This window comes from Peromyscus maniculatus, chromosome 1, assembly GCF_049852395.1.
Source record: "Peromyscus maniculatus bairdii isolate BWxNUB_F1_BW_parent chromosome 1, HU_Pman_BW_mat_3.1, whole genome shotgun sequence".
Classification (NCBI taxonomy): Eukaryota; Metazoa; Chordata; class Mammalia; order Rodentia; family Cricetidae; genus Peromyscus; species Peromyscus maniculatus.
Window position 1 is genome coordinate 175,602,098 of NC_134852.1, and position 20,677 is coordinate 175,622,774.

The 20,677-nt window shown below is 44.3% G+C and overlaps 2 protein-coding genes across 10 annotated transcripts in view; one reads left to right on the forward strand and one right to left on the reverse strand.

Moving 5' to 3' along the window:
• Cfap95 (cilia and flagella associated protein 95) overlaps window positions 1-8,248 on the reverse strand; it is a 93,035-nt gene extending 84,787 nt beyond the window's left edge. The window contains exon 1 of the mRNA XM_006985375.4: window positions 8,030-8,248. Within this exon, the coding sequence (XP_006985437.1) occupies window positions 8,030-8,181 (152 nt within the window). The 5' untranslated portion in view covers window positions 8,182-8,248. The remainder of the gene's footprint in view (window positions 1-8,029) is intronic.
• Window positions 8,249-8,284: 36 nt separating this feature from the next.
• Window positions 8,285-17,395, forward strand: LOC102926227 (protein phosphatase 1 regulatory subunit 26-like). 9 transcript variants are annotated; one of them, XM_042261949.2, is made up of 3 exons: window positions 8,285-8,401; window positions 12,540-12,657; window positions 12,985-15,600. In XM_042261949.2, the coding sequence occupies exons 2-3, from the start codon at window positions 12,638-12,640 to the stop codon at window positions 14,207-14,209; spliced, it is 1,245 nt and encodes a 414-aa protein (XP_042117883.1). In that variant the 5' UTR covers window positions 8,285-8,401; window positions 12,540-12,637; the 3' UTR covers window positions 14,210-15,600. The 9 variants fall into 9 exon arrangements, 7 of the variants coding, with proteins under 7 accessions (XP_042117883.1, XP_042117901.1, XP_076417535.1 ...); XM_042261967.2 differs by having other exon boundaries at window positions 8,295-8,401; window positions 13,048-15,600; XM_076561420.1 differs by having other exon boundaries at window positions 8,295-8,320.
• The last annotated feature ends 3,282 nt before the right edge of the window (window positions 17,396-20,677 follow it).

The following is a 20,677-nucleotide window of genomic DNA, read 5'->3' on the forward strand; positions in this document are numbered from 1 at the left end:
AAAAGCAACTGGAGGCAGCAGGAGTATACTGAGGAAAGAAAACGTAGACGAGACTTAAAATAACTGTGGCGTAGGAGCTACCGTGGCAGCACACAGACAAGAACGGAAGAGTAGCTAAACCAAAGGAATGTGCATCATGATTCTTACCCAGCAAAAACTAGCAATTAAGGAGATATTTTTAAAGAGTCATAATAAGCCATTTAGAGTGAGTTGTATCCTGAAGAAGGTGAAGTATTATGCCTACATTCTGATCACTTCAAGAATGTGTGCTTTACTGGGCAAGCTCTAGAAGATGCTGTCAGTGTTTAAAAGGACTGTCACTTGATTCTGACTATGAAAACAATACGTACCATTTATGGGAAACATAGAAGTAGCAAAGAGAGGGAAAGAAGAGGCCAAACAGTCTGTACTACATACTTTGCTGTAGCTTGTAACCACTAGCCTTCTGATGAAGACTCATGTATATGTTAAACAGAGAAAGGCTCTAAAGCATGTTCATTTTGTTTAATTAGTATACATTGGTGGTCCAAAAAATAATGGATTTTTATCATGACATTTTCACCCATGTATGTCATGTACTTTGGTCACATTGTGGCTCCACCTCTTTCTCTGGACATTCCTTCCCTTCCCATTGACCCCTTCTGCTTTCAGTTTTTTTCTTTATCATTTAAAAAAACATTCCACAAAGGCAAAAAATGTAAAATTTATTTTTTGAGTCTGATCATATAGCATGATGACATCTTCACTTCCACCCAAACATTGTCTTTTTCAGACTTTCTCATAAGGACCATGGATTTCTGGGGACCAATCTTCATGCCTTGCTGAGTTCCCTTTAAAATAACTTCTATTCTGATAATTGGAGGCATCCACATCTGCTGTGGCATGAATCAGAACTGTTTCCCCAGAAATATGATAAGCAATAAAGCATTGCTGATTAACTTCTGACAGAATAAATTAAGAATTTTAGTCCTGAATGAGACACTTAAAAGCCAGCATTGTTGAGAAATGAAAACTAATTTCTTTTAAGCTGGAAGTTCCCAAGTAGAGTGACCTTAAAATTTGTCTTCCAAAGAGGAACACTATAGAAATTGAATGAGAGGCTTTGATATATGTAGGCCAACAGGAGGGAGCTAGCCTGGGCAAATCAGGTGTTATAGCTTGAACGTGAAATGTCTCCCACAGATTTGTATTTTTGACCAGGTGGTCCCCAGCTGCTGGAGAAGTCGTAGGAAGTTGTGGGAACTTTAGATGAGGCAAAGCTGGAGAAGTAGATCATTGTAGGTGTTGGGGGGGGCTCCCTCAAATGTGAGCAAGCTGTGTCTCAAGCTTAAGTCTACAGCCACTTTGCCTTCGCCATCACAGCAAACTGTACATTCTGAACCACAGACCAAAATGAATCCTTCCTTCCTTCCTTAATTTGTTTCTGTCACAGACTTGGTGACCATAATGAGAAAAGCTAGCACAATAGAGCATATGCAGTACACTTATGTGGAATCTGAGCTATCAGTGACCATGTTGAGGGATAAAGTAGGCCGTCAGTGGTTATGGAGTGACAGGTCCATTTCAGGAGCCGGGGAGAACGAGACCAGCACGGGGATCTTCAGAACCAGCAAGAGCCAAGGTGGGAACGTATCTGTGAGCAGACGTACCAAGTCTTCAAAAAAGAATAAATTCACCAGCAGCAAGCATAGGGCTGGGACAAGAATGAAGGGAACAAGGAAAAGGATGTTTACCCAGTTCTGAAAGACAAACCCACCTCCGCTACCAACCGTCACTTAACACTCCTCCCTTGATACACACAGATGGACCGGGAGCACCTGATCCACACAAATGAACGGGAGGACTCGATCCACACAAATGGAACGGGAAGACTTGATTGATCCACACAAATGAACAGGAGGACTTGATCCACACAAAGGGAATGAGAGGACTTGATACATACACACTGAACAGAAGGAAGGAGAATGTGGAGGAGGAAGGACCTGAAAAGAGTGGGCACTGTTCTGAAATTGACTATTTTAACCTAAAACAAGCCATTTAAAGTTAGAAAGGTAGGGACGTGCTTTAACTGGCATGTTCAAATTCTTCTGTGGTAGCCAACAGCTGAAAAGTTTTGAGGATTAATTGTAGAAAATAAATGCTATCATATGCATCTGGATCACATGCAAACCTTTGCTTTCTTTTTTGAAACAGTTGTCTCTGGATGTAGCCCAGAGAGACCAGGAACTCATAGAAATCCTCCTGCCTCAGAATGCCAGGTGCGGGGATTGCAGGCGTGTGCCATCATACCCACCAGTATGCAAATTTTGGATTTTGCTACCCGCTAGATCGTGAATGTATTTCCATGTCCTCGGTCTACTTTATATTATAATAAATGCACATGCGATATTATAATTTGAACATTTATAAGAAATAAAAATAGCTCTTTACAACATAAGTACTTGTCCCTACCTTAACTCAAAATCTCCTTAGGAACTACCGGTCCCTGATTACGTCAAGTTCTGCAACAGAGATCAGCACAAGTTCAGCCCTGTTTTTTAATTCTCCTCCGCTGCATTTCTTACTCTTCTATGTGACCAAAGAGCAGACAAAAAGCCACTTAAAGCAGGAAGCATTTCTTTGGCCATCTACCATGAAAAGGTATGATTCAGCAGGATGGGGAAGGCATGGCCACAAGAGCTGGGACAACGAGGCATAGTGTGACAATCGGAAGTCAGAGGAAGGACTACCAGCATTTTGCCCACTTCCTTTTCATTCAATCCTGTACCCAGGCTATGGAATGGTGTGGCTCAAAGTCAGGGTCTGTCCACCCCACCCCTTTTAATGCCTCCTTACTTGAATTCAAATTATGTACTTCATGTGTGGAAACCAAATAACTAGATCTTTTTCAAATGTGCAGGAAAGGGTTAATATGCTTTCTTTTGAGGTGGGTGCTGGGTCTATGTTAAAGTTGGAGGTGTGCTGGAAGAAGAGGCCCGTATGAATTTCAGTGACTCACAAGCTAGAGCACATGGTTGGGAAGGGCTCTTTCTCTTTGCCTTCTTATCCTCTTTGTAATGCAGATATAGAGATGCACAGGGCAAAGACTGTTAGCAACAGAGCTTTATGTAACTCTGGTTTGGCCCTCAGTGCTGTGAGGACTCTAAATCCTTCCAGGTCAGCACCCATGAAAATCATGGATTAAACACAAAAGGAGTGACACATTAAATTAGAGAATCCAGGCACTCTGTTTTCTATCTAAGTACACAAACATGGCCCGGTGCTTCAGAATGGCTCTCCCCCTTCAGGGGAGGGCTTTATATACACATCACTCCCTGCTCCGCCAACAGAGCAGTGCAAAAGTTAAAGAGTTTCAGAGAGATATTAATTTCCCTTTGACCCCCAGTTTATTATCAATGCCCAAATCAGCTGTCGTAAAAACCTTTATAATGAGGCGGTTCCCTGTCCCCACAAGGATTATATCTGACCTCCCCCGGGCCCTTTCATTTTCATTTTCTTCTTCTTATGAGGTAGGGGATGGCACAGGGAAAGTGTAACCCTCAAGGTCTTTAGTCTGCAGCTTAGGCAAGAAAGAAAAACAATTAAAATTACAAATGCATAAAATTAATCTGAGTCCTTAAAACTAGATATTGCCATGGAGACCGGAGCAGGATCTGTCTCCATGGAGATCTGGATGAATTTTTTTCCCTTTAAATTATTATCATTTGTTACCAGTTGTCAGTTTGGCCAAGGAACAGAAGAAAATGAATGAATGAGTGAGTGAGTGAGTGAGTGAGTGAGTGAGTGAGTGAGTGAGTGAGTGAACTTATCTTACGTGAGAGAATGTATTAAAGGCAAGTATAATTTGTTCTGTTTCTTACTTTTCCAATGAGTGGGAAGATATCCCAGGAGATAATTTTCTCTCAGCTTATAACAGCTAATGGAAACATCTTATAATATGGTTCCATAAATGCTACAGAAAGGAGTGAGCAAAGATGACTTCTAGAGAAGGTATTTCTAACTCAGAAGCAGCAGGCCGAGGCAAGGGTGATGGGTTCTATCTATTCCCACTCTAGCTGCAAGGAGGAGGTGAGTCTTAGGCAATGTCATGGGCCAATCATGGACCAGAAGTATCCCTCAACTCCCATCCTTGGTCATGCCTTGGTCATCCTTGACCATACACAGCTACTTTGAATATATTTAGGGAGGTCAAACAGACTTCTGTTACATGTCAGATAGATGCAGGAAAACCCCACATGTTTAAACAACAATGAAGAGTAAATCACAAAGTCTCCTAGTTGCACACTTCATTTGTACCCGCAAGTACAAAAGGTCCCTGATGAAACACTCCATTGAGAGGTCACCAAAATGGTAAGCATAGACCTTAGGTGTGTAACAACTGAATTTAAAAGCCACTACTAAATATAAGTTAAAAAGAGTTTAAATGTCCCATAAAATAAGGCAATCAGAAGCTAACGACCGTGTCTGCTGACATAGTTCATTGCTAAGTGTGCACTCAATTTTATGCTGCCTTGCCAGCACAGACAGTAAATGACAGGTTGGTTTTGTGAAAAGACAGCAGGGTGTGGCCAGCTTCAGAAGACGCCACTATGTCTGAATCTTTACAGTAGATTCTCCTTAGTGCATGTTCTATAGGGGTCTCAAAACACTCATGAGCATCTCTCACAGAGGAAACAGGTTTAGGTTCCTGTGACCTCCTGGCCACAGTGTAGAGCCTTGTTTTATAGGGGCTCCTGTTTGTTTTCTTGTGACTTTAGAGATGGAAGCGAGGGCCTCCCACTTACAAGAAAGCACTCTGCTACTAAGTTCCATTCCCAGCCCCTTTGTCCATCTTTAAAGGCATCTTATTTGACATATGTGGGTGCGTTATCAATATTAAACTGCCACCAACAACTAGACTTCACACACAAACAAAACTTGTCTGACACACGTTTTCTTCAAAAGACACATCACACACAACCTTCTCATGCGTGTAGGCACCAGGAAGCACTTCATCCTGGTGTCCGTGGGCATGCTAGCAATAACATCACCAAAAAGCACAGAAATGTGAAAGAGAGAAGGTAGCATAAAACAGACTATAAGAACAACATCTGTGAGAGAAGAAAGAAGGCAGAGTTTTGCCTTGTTTGACCTCAATTGTGAACATGCATATTGAGGGAAAAAACATTGAACCTTTTTGCCCTCTCTACACATGTGAAAAGGATAGGGGCAGGGAGGTTCTCAAGTATTGATTCTAATTTGCAAATAATCATCACCAAGTGGGTGAATTTACACAAGAAATCAAGGAAGTCCTGTACTAGCCTGTTAAATCCCTTGAGAACACTGACAATGTCTTAATACATATAATTTTGTGCTAACTATATACCATAGTTAATGTTAAAGGGTGACTTATGCTCATATAATAATCCTAAGACTACTATTCTACCATGGCGGAAGTGGTCCTGGAGCTGTCAAATCACTTGTCACATCACATAGCCACAGGGCTGTCATTAAAATCTAGAGCTCAAGTTTATCTAACAGACTTTTTTCTTGTGCTATACTGCATAGGGTTGATTATCATGTATTATTGTTCACTTTTTCTGCTCTAAATGTAAGTGTGTGCTCTCTGGTTTTATGTCAACTCGACACAAGGAACACTCATCAGAGAGGAAGGAGCCTCAAAAGGCCTCCATAAGATCAGACTGAACACACGCTTGTAGGGCATTTTCTTAATTTGTGATTGAAGTGAGAGGGTCCAGCCCATTGTGGGTGGTGCCATCCCTAGGCTGGTGGTCCCAGTTCAATAAGAAAGCAGACTGAGCAGCCATGAGGAGCAATTCAGTAAAAGCATCCCTCCATGCCTTGACATCAGTCCCTGCCTCCAGGTTCCTGCCCTGTTTGAGTTCCGGTCCTACCTTCTTTCAGTGATGGAGCTGTGGGATGTGGAAGTGTAAGCCAAATAAACCCTTTCCTCCCCAAGTTTCTTTGGTGATGGTTTTCCCTCATAGCAATAGCGTGTGGAGGACAAAGTGCTTTACAAAAATTATCTCAATGATCTTTGCTTCTCTTTCTGCATCCTAATATGTAGTAAAGTGTATGGCACATAAATACTTGCTGAGCTGAATTTAATTCTTCTCCAGTTGAACCAAAGGAGAGCTCTATGCATGTTCAGGAATGGTTGAAGTGACTTATAGTCTTCTCCTACCCTTCTTTCTTGCCAGGCCCCACACCTTGCACATTTCTGCTCTGCTATTTATATCCATGCTATTTACAAGTTCTTCAACAGTAACACAGAAGGCAGCCAAAGTGCCGTCCCATTAAAAAACCTTTCCTCATCAATAGCTTATAGAGACGATGTCTATTATGATCCAAATCCTTGTGGCATAACAGGTCCACGGAAGAGCTAAGTGTTCTGCTTAACGGTCATGAAATAAGATATGTATGAAGCCAAAAGATGGTACTCAGGACTCCACCCCTGTCACAGGCAAGTACACCATCAATGTGAAGAAGTCTGTTCCCATAATAAATTGTATTATTGAAAGAGTCTGTTTCCCTGGGTAGCTTTGGAATTTGTGCCTATCTAACCTCTCACACTGAGTTTAGCGTAGGCAGAGAGAACACTTTGGAAGGAGGAAGGAGTGGGCTTTGGAAACGTAGTGAGTAGACAGGCTTTCATAAGTCTGGAGAACAGAAATGGCAGCATCACCAACAGCGCAGGAATGGTTGTGTCCAGCCAGGCCTAAAGTCGACATCATTCATCTCTCTTCAAAGGCAACAGTGTAGAGTGGACAAGAGTTGTGACTTCTCTCCATTTCGGTCTTCTCACTTCCCTCCAATATTACAAATATCCCGAAAGTAATTACTGTAAGAAACTTGACCATCTTAGTTAGGGTTTTATTGCTGTGAAGGGACACCATGACCATGGCAACTCTTATAGAGGAAAATGTCTAATTGGAGTAGCTCACTAACAGTTCAAAGGTTCAGTCCTTTATCATCATGGTGGGACATGGTGTGCAGGGAGACATGGTGCTGAAGAGGTAGCTGGGAGTTCTACATCTTGCAGGCAACAGGAAGTTGACTGAGTGTCACACTGGGCGAAGCTTAAGGAAAAGAGACCTTAAAGCCCTCCCCTACAGTGACACACTTCCTCTAACAAGGCCATACCTATTCCAACAAAGCCATACCTAACAGTGCCTCTTTCCTATGATGGTCAGTTACATTCAAATACCCACACCCCCAAAAACTATCCACTTTTTTCTAGTGTTGGCATTGCAGCTATTGGGCACTTTAATGAGAGAGAGGGAGCAGAGAGAGAGAGCCTAAGTGAATTCTAGGCATAATCTCCAAAGCACAGAAGGCCAAATAATGCTTCCTGGAGTCTTGAGCGCACCATCTTCAGAAAAAGATGGATGTAGAAGGAGGCCCTTTGGGCTGTTCAGTTTTCCAGGCGAACACACAACCCTGGATCTTAATGTGGATTTTAAGTGTAACCAAGTAATTAAAAAAAGAAATTAAGCCGAGTATACGCCAAATTGCACTGGCCTTACCCAAGGTGAGACTAAACTTGGCTACCTCTGGCTGGAAGGGTCTTCATGAGTGACAGCCTGCGGGATGCTGAGGGACTTCTCTCAATTGTGTCCGCCCCCCTCTCCCCCACCCCCAAGCGTTGGCAGCGCTGCTCCTCGGCCTGGCTTTCTAATAGGACTTCCATTTACAAGTAAGCATTGCGTCAAGGGGGCGACTTTCAAGCCTGTTAAATGACTCCCACTCCTTCGCCCTGTGTAGACAGCTGAACCCTGGCTGGGGCAGGTCTGGTGTGTGCTGGGGAGGCTCACTTTGATATGACCCCTGCTATGTGGAAGATCCGATTCCCCCTCTCTTTTCTCCGTACCCCTTCTCTCTTGTTCGTTTTCCTTATCTCTTCACTCCCCTTTTCTTTGATTTTTCTTCTCCTCTTTCCCACTCTCTCTTCTCCATTATTGTTTTCTGTTACTGTTAGTCTCTCCCTCTCCTCCCTCCCTAGGACCCATGGAAGGAGTATTTGGCTCACCAGGAATACACCAACACTGGCTTCGAGTATTTCTTGTGCTGAGAGCGGAGGGTGAGGGAGCCTTTCCGCTCCATCAAGTTCGTGGGTCCAATCTCATAGCAGTGCTCTTTACTGTCGAAACAGTCCAGACAAGCGCTTCTAAAGGTCCCCATGCCTGCGCTCAAACTGAGAGGAGACCGGGTTAGTCTTCCCTCGGCACCAGCCCTGCTCTGCGTAACAAGGACTAAGATTCTCTGGTCTCCTAAGCAACTGGGTGGGCGGAGTCAATAGAGAAGGCGGAGTCAGTAGAAGGTGGGGTTTCTCGGCTATACTAACCTGATCACCTGTCTTCTGATTACTGATTTGAACTACATTTCCCAGGATGCAGTGAAAGTAAGAGTCTGCACAGACTTTGGAAGGCCGGCTGCATGCTAAGGATTTGTAGTTGCACTGGCTGGCTAGCCTAACCTAAACAAGGGGATCGGGGCAGGTAGTGCAGGGAATCAGTTAAGGTGAAACAGCAGTGGCAGCTGTTTTGACTGGCCTTCTGCTACCGCCACACCTCTGCTCACAATTATGTTTGACTGAAAGAGAGCAAGAGAAAACCCCCGTCCTAGAATATGACCTCCCTGTACATCTCTATTGCCTGCCAAACAGTAGAACCATTCAGCAAATGAGATGAACAGTTTGAGCAGCCAAAGGCTTGGTTCCAGTCCCAGATGCCGAGCACTGCCTTCTTCCTATGACAAACAGCGCCGGGATGGAACTGTGCAGTGTGGGGGAGGGGAAGAGCAGAGAAGGGAAGTAGCGCCTTTGGAATATGGAGAACAAACTACTTCCAGGCAGTTTAGGATCTGGAATTCAACTCCCAGAGATCTATCTACCAAGATCTTTATAACTTCTGACATTTTGTGACAACACTAATTCTTGTCATTATTGTGTTGTGTCTTCCCAGTGTCAAATGAACAGGTGTGTATGATATTGGCTACCCTTTACTCAGAATTCCACAGACCCCAGAGGGTACCGAAAGTTTGCCTGTCTGGTGAGGCATGATAGACTTCTCTAGCGTTCAGGAGGCTGAGGTGGGGAGCCTAAGTTTGAGACTAACCTGGGATACATAGTGAGGCTCCATCTAATAACTAACTAAACAAAAAACAAACGGGCTTAAAATTCATATGAACCAATCAGAAGAGTAGAACTTATTTGGTTCCTGATTCAAATATACAATCTGGAAAAAAAATAAGCCCATTTTCATTAAAAAAAAATCACATGCAAAAATTAAAAATGAAGAGGATATAAAGAAGTAATTCACATTACAAATAGATTCACTTATCAAAGATGCATTGTATTGATGTCTATATTGAGGAGTTCTTCTGGATCTGATTTCGCACATTTGATTACACACATCTTCCAGGTGCTTTCCTGGGACCATTGGTCACAGTGTGGATACCAGGGGTAGGCCAAGATCCTTATTTTGCTCACAGCCACGGCCATCCATGCTACCTGAAGTCAAACACATAGTCTCCAGTCATGAGCGAAGTGCCAGCCAAGTGCCAAGGGCTGCAATTTCAGCCTTTCCTTTTTGATAGAAGGAGAAAGAGAAGTGGACTTTAAAAGGGTTAATGAGCGCCACATATTCAATCCTGTCCAATCAAAGCAGAGAAGAGTGCTGCCGATGGGGAACAAAAAGCACACAGCCACATTCCCTTTCTGTCTTAATGTTGTAGGGATCTAGCAGAGCCACTGGATCCAGGGTAAACAGTAGAGTGAATAACTGTTGTCACTGTGTCTAGGGTAGACTTTGGAGTGAAGAGTTGTTTTCTAGAAGCACTTTGACCTTGAAGAAGCACTGTGGGAAACAAGGATTGTTTTCCAGGGTTTGTAGAATTTTTTCCTGACGGAGCTTAAGAGCCTTTGCATGACTTTGGTCACAAGATGCTTCTGGCACACCTGAAGCTCTTAGATTATTGGGTGCTGCAAATGGTACACAATAAGGACTAAAGGAGCAGAAGCATGTGATGCTTTCCTTTAGAGAGACATATAGGTTAGATTAGGGACCTTGATATGAGGAAACACTTTACCCAAAAGACAACTTTGTGTAACAAATCAATAAATATGCCTTTGTTTGAGCTACAGCCCACCACAGACCACACAGAACTAAACATTTATCTGGGAGTGATTTTTTTCTTCGACTAATTCACACAACACGGGACACCCTGACATCTTAGTCACTGTTCTATGACTGTGAAGAGACATCATGACCAAAACAACTCTTATAAAAGAAAGCACTGGGGAAGGGTGGCTGGCTTACAGTTTCAGAGGTTAGTCCATTATCGTCATGGGGGGAGTCACGGTGGCCTGCAGGCAGACATGGTATTGGAGAAGTAGCTGAGGTTCTATATCCTGACCCATACTCAGAGAGAGGCAAAGAGAGTGAGATTGGGCCAGGCAGAGGCTTTTGAACCCTCAAACTTCCTCTAACAAGGCCACACCTACTCTAAACAAGACTATGCCTCCTAATCCTTCTCAAGTAATGCTACTCTATGGTGACTAAGCATTCAAATATATGAGCCTCCGAGGGCCATTCTTATTCAAACCACCACATCTCACTGCTATCAAAGCTTTGTGTTTATTTTACTTAGGCTTCAAATGAAAGTGACATTATTTGCATGTAGGCAGCATGACAAGTTTCTGCAGATGGAAGATACCCAGAACCACGCTCTTTATGCAGTGGATGGCTGCAGAGATTGGGAAAGTGTTAAGGAAGGATGTGGTGATATTATGTTTCCCAATATATTGTACACCCTAATAAACTTATCTGGAGTCAGAGAACAGAACAGCCACTAAATATAGAGGCTAGAAAATGGTGGCACACACACCTTTAATCCTAGCATTCTGAAGGCAGGTATCTGTCTTCAGAATGTAGTTCAAAGCCACACTGGAAACAGCCAGGCATGGTGACACACATCTTTAATCCCAAGAAGTGATGGCAGGAAGCAGAAAGGTATATAAGGCATGAGGGCCAGGAACTAGAGTCTTGTTAAGCTTTTAGGCATTCAGCAGCAGTTCAACTGAGATCCATTCGGATGAGGACTCAGAGGCTGCCATTTTGAGGAAACAAGATCAGCTGAGAAGTTGGCAAGGCGAGGTTAACTGTGGCCTGTTCTGCTTCTCTGATCTTTCAGCATTCACCCCAATACCTGGCTCCCGGTTTGTTTTTATTAATAAGACCTTTTAAGATTCGTGCTACAGAGGGAAGCCTGATGGGTCCTGCTGGAGCTTTGAAAGGTGTTCTGCATAGAAGTATTCAGCAAAACAAATCCAGTTTTATTTAGGAGTTCTTTAAGCCACGCTGACTGCCCATTTGAGTTAGTGAATATGCTTTTTATTATCTCTTTTCATAAAGATTTATTTTAGTTTTAACTACGTGTGTGGCTTTGGGAGGTATGTGCACATGAGTTCAAGTGCTCGAGGGGCCACAGCCACCAGATCCAGTGCAGCCGTACACGCTTGCCCTCTGAGCTATCTTTCCAGACCCGTATTTTCTCTTATTTATATTAACCTTCCCAAGCTCTATTGCCCTAAATATCTTCCTGCATCTTGTCCTGAAATGTGTCCTTGTGCACAACTGTATTACACTCTCCTTATATACACTAGCACACTATATAGAATTTTTGATTTCTTGATTTAGCAACAAAATAGGACAGAATGGTACTTTGTGGGTCTTTGTGATGGAACGAATTACAAGCGTTCAGCCCTCAATTTCAATTACTGTTATTATTATTGCAACTGGACTATGCCTGTATTATATGAAAAAAAATGTTGACCATATGTGTGTAGTTCCCTAAATACACTATTTTCAAGTGAAATTTCAAACCATAAGTCTTTCTGATGAATATATTTTTATCATGTTTTCCTTTTCCCGCTTTCCCAGAATGTCTTACAGAAGTTGTAATAATGTCAATAATGCCAGTTCTGTAAAGTGTCTCTCCTGAAGGATCACAAAATGGCACCACTGAGACCAATCCCACAAGAAGACTTTTAACCATATTAATACAAAACATAACAGTATTAATCAGAAAAATGGGAGGGAGGTTTTTTGCATGTTATCAGTGATGACAGGTTGATTTTAAACTCATACAGAATTCCTCCTGACTGTAAATAAACTTGGAAGTTTACAAACACAAAGTCACAGATCATCAAAACACTCCAGTTTGTCCAGTCTACCTCAAACATGATCAAGCCAACCAAGAGCGCGACTTAAAGTCATGCCCTCTGTTTACATTAGTCCCTCTTCAGGCCTTTGCTGAAGACCAAATCAGGGCCTCCCAGGCAAGTGCTCTACCACTGAGCTACACCCCAGGCCTAAATTTCTTCATTTTATCAGACCCCTGAAAAATCTGCCAGGAAGAATTGAGTGGGACAGCAAACTTAAGCCAAGGAAAAACCAATTAGGTGTGGCTTAGTTTCCTTTCCCGTTGCTGTGATAAAACACCCTGACAGAAGCCACTCAGTTTACTTCTGCTCACAGTTCCAGGTTTGTCATCATAACAGGGAAGTCACAGCAAGCAAAGCTGAAGAAAGATGCTCAGATCACATCCATAATCCCCAAAAGCAAAGGATGGGTGCATGAGGTTACCCTCTGCATTGTAAGTACTTCAGGAAAACACCACGGGGGGGGGGGGGGGGTAGGGAGGTGGGGAGGTGGGGGGGGGATGGGGCAGGGGGGAGGGGAGGAGGTAGGGGAGTGGGAGGGAGGGAGGGAGTGGTCCCACCCACAATTAAGATCAGTCTTTCCATATCCATACATGGAAAAGTTAATGACATACATGGAAAAGAGGCCCACCTCATCCTTCCATGCCCATCCTAGCTAATAGCCAGGTGCTTGTGTTCAGTTCCTAGAAGAGCCCCAACTCAGGACCTTCCAAGGCCAGAAGCACCATGCACTCCCCCATCATTAAAATTGCTCTTCTTAGTCCAGAAGGGATTCCTGCCTCTAAGGACGCAGGAGCCAGTGGCCGCCCTCCTTCTGCCCCCAGCCCTCCGTCTGAGGACAGCTCAGTGGACAGTGATGACAGCATCGAGCTGGAGATCAGGCGGTTTTTGGCAGAAAAGGCCAAGGAGTCTGTACGCAGTTCAGAGCCTCAAGGGGGCCCTGCCAAGCCGGAGATGCCCTGCAGGAAAGAGCCAACCCCAGGGCTGCAGCCTGGAGTGTGCACCCGGAGCCAGAAAGCCAGGGCAACCCCTCAGCTGGCCGAAGGAAGGAGAGGCCCAGAGAGAGCTCGGACCCAGGCAGCCGGCCTCTTAAGCCAGACTGGGAAGGGCACCCCTCGTGTTGAGCAGGCCCCTCGCCTCCCGACTGCCCTGGGCCGAAGCGAGCCAGCGCTGCCCAAGAACACCAGCAGGAACAATCCTGCCAAAGTGTCTCCGCCAAGCAGGAAAAGTGCCGGTGTGCACAAGGACCAGAGCCCCCAGGGAGCGCACACTGCCATGGCAGAAAGTGTCTTTGGTCAGCTGTCCAGTTGTGCCAAAGTGGGTGCTGAGGCGGGAAGTGCTGAGGGGGCCTTTCACCTGAACTATGGCAGCCAGAACTTGCTGACCTCCAATCCTGGACCCCAGGCTGACCTCACCCTCCCCTGGAATGACTTTGCACACCAGAGCAGGCTGTCCAGCCCATGGGCACTGAATCCCGGACCAGGCACACTGTGGACAGGGGTCTTCGGGGCTGAGAAAGAAAAGGGGGCCACATCAGAGGCCGGGGGCCCATCTGGCCTCTCCTCAGGCCCCAGGAAGGGCCTGCCCTTCCTCTCCACCCAGCTCTTCCACTTCGGGAAGAGTGTCTCCTGGGGGAGCAAGCAGGCTGGCCTCTTCAGCCCCAGCCTGGGCCTGCCTCTGCAGGGTCCAGCCTTCTCGGCCTTCAGGGAGACCCCGCCTGGCCACAGCCCTGTGTTTGGAAGCTCACACTTGCTTATGAAGGACAGTGGGCACTGGCCAAGCCGGAAGGCTCAGGGGGCCCTGAGACAGCACGACAGGAGAAATTCTGGCTCTGAGGACAATGTCCTAGACCTGAGGTATCGACACAGGGTTGACAGGGAACACCAGGACCAGGAGGCCTTGGGCAGTGATGCCAGCGAATTCAGTGACACCTCTGTGGAGGACGGGGACAGCATGACAGTGAGCAGTAAAGGCCTCAAGTTGTGACAGGCATGTCCTGACTCTCTTGTCATAGCTGTGGAAAGTTCTGTGTGTGCTGGCAGCATGGGGTGGAGGTAGGGGCTGCTGACCATTAAAGAGCAAAAAGAAGGGTCCCTTCTGCGCAGCCCCCCTGTATAAATATGTACACTAATCTCAAATGACATTTTTATTTAATGGAGGTGTCCTGGTACATATGGTTTTTGTAGGGTTTTTTGTAAATTATTTAAAGTAGTGTAAGAAATACTTTTTGAAAATGTCACTCCATCTTGCAGGGTGTTCCTAGCTGCAATTTTGTCTGGTCTCCATGCATGTGTGTAGATGAGCAAACACTTGGTTCTCACCATCCTGTGAGGGTCAGAGACAGAGGCTGGATCTGTGGGCCATTTGCTGATACAAATTTTCAGGCATGCCTGGAGACGGCAGCAGCAGCTGTCTACCTCGGAAGTGTGTCAGGACGCCACTGGGACAAGGGTGCTTCCTGAAGACTCTAGCCCCTGGCCAGAGGCTGTCTCTGCTTCCTGTAGTTGTGGCCGGTAGCTAGAAAACACTTCAAAGCACAACAGCCAGCAGATAGCTAGCCAGTCATCCCCTGTCTAGTGTGGGAACCTGGCTGCTGGCTCTGCAGCTCAGCTGAGCCCAGATGGTCCAGTATCCAGTTGCTGGGACATTCTAGCATCCCTATAAACCTCTTTATACGAGAGCAACTGGTTTGCTTTTATTTGTGGCTCTAAAAGGCGATTCCACATGTTTGTTTTGACTGTCCTGTTCTTGATGTGTGTATGGGTGGAGAGTGAGGCCATGAGATGGTTTGGTCCCTGAACACCTTAGTCACCTGTGATGGAGAACCCCAGCCCTGGAAACAGTGGAGACAAACCCTCCCCACACCAGCCCTGTAGGACTCAAAGCCCAGTTGTATGTGACCAACAATGACACCAGCAGCCTGCATGGCTTTCTCCAACCCTGCTTCTACACAGGAGAAAGAAGGGCCTGGCCAGTGCTGAGGCCAGGCTGCAGGCAGCAGCGTTGGGTCCTGGAAAGTTAGCCAGAGTGATACTGCCTTGGTGCTGAGGTGCCAGTGGCAACTTGGGGCTGAAGATGTGCTGGACCCCAGATGTGAGGGTTACATCTGTGTTGCGATTATCTCCCTGTCACCCCTGAGTCATGCAGCTCAGTGTACTGGGTTGCCGTGGCTCTACTTTGTGGCTGAATTCTGTTGGTGTTCTAACGTGGAAGTGAGTTTTCTACTTTATGCACCAATTCACTTCTGTGCCCAGATGCTGACACATACTCCCACCATCCTCAGTGTCTGCCATGTTGGAGCTGTGACGTGCACAGGGCTCTGTGGTCCTGTCTTGCCCCTGAACCGTCTGTGTATAATAAATTCCATGTGCATATTATATTTGTTCATGTGTTTCTGGGAGAAACAGCTTTGTGTCATTCGTGTTCCCACTTTAAATTTTTAAAGAGTGCTTTTAACCCTTGGAAACAAAAAGCATCTTGTTTTGTATGTAAGACCCATTGGGTTTTGTTTTTGTTTTTCTAATGAATAAACCAAGTACTATCCACAAAAAAAAAAAAAAAAAAAAAAATTGCTCTTCTTTACCAAACCCTCTCTCTCTCTCTCTCTCTCTCCTCTCTCAAATTGCCTATATTTCTTTTTTTATTTTTTAATTATTTATTTTTATTTCATACACATTGATGTTTTGTCTGTATATGTGTTGTATGAGGGTATCGGATCCCCTGGAAATGGAGTTACAGTTGTGAGTGGTGGGTGCTGGTGCTGGGCAATGAACCTGGATCCTCTGGAAAAGCAGCCAGTGTTCTTAACCTCTGAGCCATCTCTCCAGCCCCAATCAATTTTCTTTCTATCAAGCTAAGAGACAAAATTTTTGCATGGCTGAAAATTCATGTGTATGTCAATGCATCTCTATGTCAATCCAGTTTAAATAGATTTAAAACTATACTTACATTGTGAATAGATTGAAAACTGTACCTTCATTGTATCAAGCTCATAGTTGATAAACTGGGCACTGATGGTTTAATCAAGGATTGCAGAGCATTTCTATTGCTGTTCTCCAAATACAAGGACCTCCCATCATGTACCACATACACACAGATGGGTACTTTATCAGACACACAAATGTTGGAGCCCACCTGTTATCTGGAAATGGTATATTCTTATTCATTCGGATTCTTTCCATCTCTTCTTTCCTCTCTCCCTCATCCTTTCTTGACTTTTCCTCCTTTCGTTTCTTGCTTTTCAATGCCCTTGTTTTCTTCATCCCTTCATTTATTTCTCTCTCTGCTGTCTCTCTCCTTTCTTCCCCTCTTTTTCTTCCTGTCAAAGGTAGTATAAATTTGAGAGTCAGAATCCTTTCTCAACATGATGATGAAGAAGGAGAGGAGGAAGAGGAGGAGGGGAAGAAGGAGGAGAAAACTAGTACCGTTCAAGGTTATAAAAATGTGAAAGAAAAATAGCTGGACCTATAAACAAAGTCCTGTAAGCTGGAGCCAAATTTTACGGCCCAGGAACTACTGAAGGAATCAGTTGACAATGGCATCAATCTTCTTTCTTTTCCTCTGACTTCTGGGAAATTACCAACAGTTCAACTGCAGCTGCCTGTTTTAGAATGATTTTAAGTCTGAGTGTGGTTCCTCTGTGTTTCTAATTTAGACTGGACCAGTCAGGCCTCTACTTGCCCTCAGGGCATTGTCATTAACTGGTATTGATTAAGTGTTAGGATGCAACAGGCATTCTTTCAGAAACTTCCACTAGCAACATGGGATTGATGTATTAAATATTCAACATCTAGTATTCCATAATTCATCATTTCCCTTATTTTAATATCTAATCTAGCCAATAAGTAAAATTCCCTGGCAGAAATGTCCACAGCTATCATGATAAAAATTTAATTTTGTAGAACAGTAATGACGTGCTCTAACATAAATGTAGATTAGAGCCTTCCTTAATATCGTACAAATGGTATATCCTTAATTATTTAAAGACGAAATATCCGCTGTCACCAGTGGTCTAAAGAGCCTTTCATTTCCCCTTTTTCTGCCCAGTGCAGCTTTGATTTCTGGAAGTTTGCCATTTGCCAGTAGAAAGGACTAGACGATTTAACCGTCTTAACAGCTCTTAGGAAGAAAGAAGTCCAGGAAATCCAGGCAACACTGCTGAGGCTTTTTTGTTTCTCCTGCTCTTCAATCTGGATAAAGGATTATCCTCTCTCCTTAAGCAAGAAGCTCAGTAGGAGTGGGAGGAATTGGATGCCTCTTTGCTCCCGGTGAAGGTGGACATTTTTTCTTTCCCCAACAGGCCCTGCCCACAGATGCTCAGCAAGGAAGATGGGTAAGGGACTGTCAGTCCGGGCGGTTCCTGGCTGTTTGGGAAGATAAGTGTGCATTTGAGGCCGAGGCTGCCTCAGTATTGTCCATGGGGTTGAAGGGCTCAGGTATGGGAAGCTTCCTGACCCTGGCTGAGAAAGAAAAAGCCCCAAAGGAAATAAAAGTGCCCCCCTCCCACCCTGCATTTGCTTTAATGTGAGGTCTGGAAATTCTCCAAGAAACACCAATGATTTCTAGATAAAGTTCTACTGAGGGCAGTGCCTGGGCAAGTACATTCTTAAGAACAGAGAACAGAGAACTGAGTCACTCCAACTCCTTAGGTCACACAGAGGTATTCTTGGGCTTATGCAACGTGCTGTGCTACTCGGAATTCCAGGGATACCGCTGACTTAAATACACACGAATCCCAGGCCTGATGACCTTAGGACCAGTTTCTCTATTTCAGCCTCTGACTGATGGAGCAGAGAGGATTCTAAAACTCTACAGAGCAGCCTCTCGATTTCCTGCCTGAATCCAAGGGAATATGAAGATGATGCAATGTTGACTCTGTAGTTACGTCACCTCACACGACAAAGGAGATTTTTCTGATGTAATTAAGAGCACCAATTGCTTGACTTTGAGTTCATTGAAAAGACACCTTATCGTGAGGACAGTTTCCCCGACTGTGGCAGAAGAAAATGGAGGAGGAGTTTGGGGGTACAGTAACCAGCACTGAAGAAGACAACTCGGTTATGCAAAGTCTAAAGGAAGGGTCCAGAAGGCCAAGGGTGGGCTACAGCTGACGGCTAGCAGGAGAATGAAGGTGTCTATCCTACAACTGCAAGGAACTGAATTCTATCACTACCCGTGATTTTCACCCATCTCCTCCCCAGCATCCAAATTAGAAGGCGATTCAGTTGACACCTTGGTTGGAGATTTATAAGACCTTAACCAGAAAATTCATCCAAGCCTGGCCAGACTTCTGGCTTACAAAATGTTGAATTAATAAATGTTGTTGCAAAGCTCTTTGCATCTGAGGTAATGTGTTTTGCAGCAATAGAAAATTAAAAGAAGTGTCATTTTTAGAAGTATTGTTTAAGAAAGGTAATCCCTAAAGATGATGATTTGTGTCTTGTGGTGTAGAAGCCATGCCTAATGAGCAGAAATCCCACTGGAAAGGGAGGAGTATGTGATCAGGCGAGCTTTTTGTAACTGACATAGTAGAAGAGGGCCAGGAGAACCTACTATTACACTCTCTTTGACCATGTGAGTGAGTCCCTTTCCTTTATCCTCGGGAGATGTTCTGATTTTAAATTCTATCCTTTGCTCCATTTGAATTCTTTTGACCCTGAATTTTCTTGTTTTCCATTAACATTGCGATTTCTACTCTGATTTGGGGAGTATCTTTTGCTTATCTTTTGCTCTTGGTATCCATAGGTTTGTTTGCTTCTTGAGACAGGGCTATTCCCTGTAGCCCAGGATGGTCTCTAGTTCTCAATCCTCCTGCATCAGTCTCACTGGTGCTGGGATTACAGGGAGATAATCACTACCCCAAGCTTTTGGCTTACCTTTTTGGACTTAGCCTTCTAGATTTATTTAGAAGGAGGGTCATTCACAGAAAGAATGTAATTAATATTTTCTTTTTATAGAAGGAAATTAAAGTATTTATTTTGGTTATTGCAATTCATATTTTATATAATGGTTTTTCTCCTCTTACAATGTTTCCTTGCTGTCTTCTCAATTCAGCCTAGTCTACGGGACATGCCCTTTCTCCATTATACTTTTCATCAATGAAAATACATATCATATTCTTGTTTTCTTGGTAGCTCTTGTGAAGTTGTTTGAACATTATCTTTGGCCTGCCGTTCCCTATTCTTCCATCAAGAGTGAAACGTTATCCTTGACATTATGGAAGATGACAGGCCTGAGAAGAAGACATATCATCACAGACACTTACCTGATTAGACTGAGCTAAAACTAGTTTGTCTTCATTCCCATTTGAAATTATTTGAGACATGGAATTCATAGAATATCTCAGGCATCTCAGAGAGAAAGGAAATAGCCTCAAGTAATGCAAGAAGATGTGTTTCTACCTGAATAGGAAGACAGGGCTGCCAAAGTTTCCTTGCTTATGTTTTATCCAAGAGCAAGTTGCTGACAGCCATTCAAGTGGGATGGTTTCAAACTATGTGTGAAAATCAATTCAGTATTGACAATCTCTTCTAACAAAGCCAAAGGGAGAGTGGCTGGTTCATTTTCCCTCGGGGGACTTCAGCATCCACCAAATCTAATCGCCCACACCTGGAATGTAAGAGCACCTCCACCGTTCCCAGAATTACCTCTGAGCCCTGCACACGGTATCCTGTTCAAGGGCAGTTTGCCTGCAGGAAAATTAGGTCACCAAGGCCTTCAGCAGGTTGCATAAGTCAGCATCGCAACAGCATTAGTAGTTCTCCTTGGATGACCCAATCCTAAACACACGAGCACAGTAAGAGCAGTCTCAAAGATTAAGGTTTACAGATAAAATAGGATGGCCGTGAAGGTGGTTTGGTAGAAAGAACAGTGGCCACTGGTTTGTTTTGTGTTTCTGGCTCAGTCTGTTTCTCCAACTTTTGCAGAAAAGTTTACAGTAGACTTCAAGTTTTGGCCATGTGATTCTCAAGGGCTTTGAGGAAACTCCTCTTCTGACTCCAGTGGGCTAAGTTTAAGAATGTATTTGCAATAGGATGCAGCAGTCTGGAAGCTCAAGGGCAATGGACAGGACTGCCAGTGCCTGGGGTTACAGTACCCTTGCAGCCATATTGCTGGACTGAGACACGGGATATGCAAAGGAACAATGATCAGACCACATATAACAGTAGAACTCTGACCCACAGTCTGTAATAATCAGTCCAGGGAATCTACCAGCCTGGAAAAGGGTAGCCTATTATAAGTCAGACTTATAGGAAGCTGCATACTACCGCTTGTGACAGTCTCAGAAGCCATACAATGGCCCATAAAAATTGACCCCACATGGCCAGGACTTCATTAAATGAAAGGTCCACTAATTTTGTCCCAATCTGCATGCAACATCCTATGATAACAGTCCCCAGTCAAGTTTCTTTTTTTCCCCACTTTTATGCCTGCCTTTGAATTTCTGCCCAAATG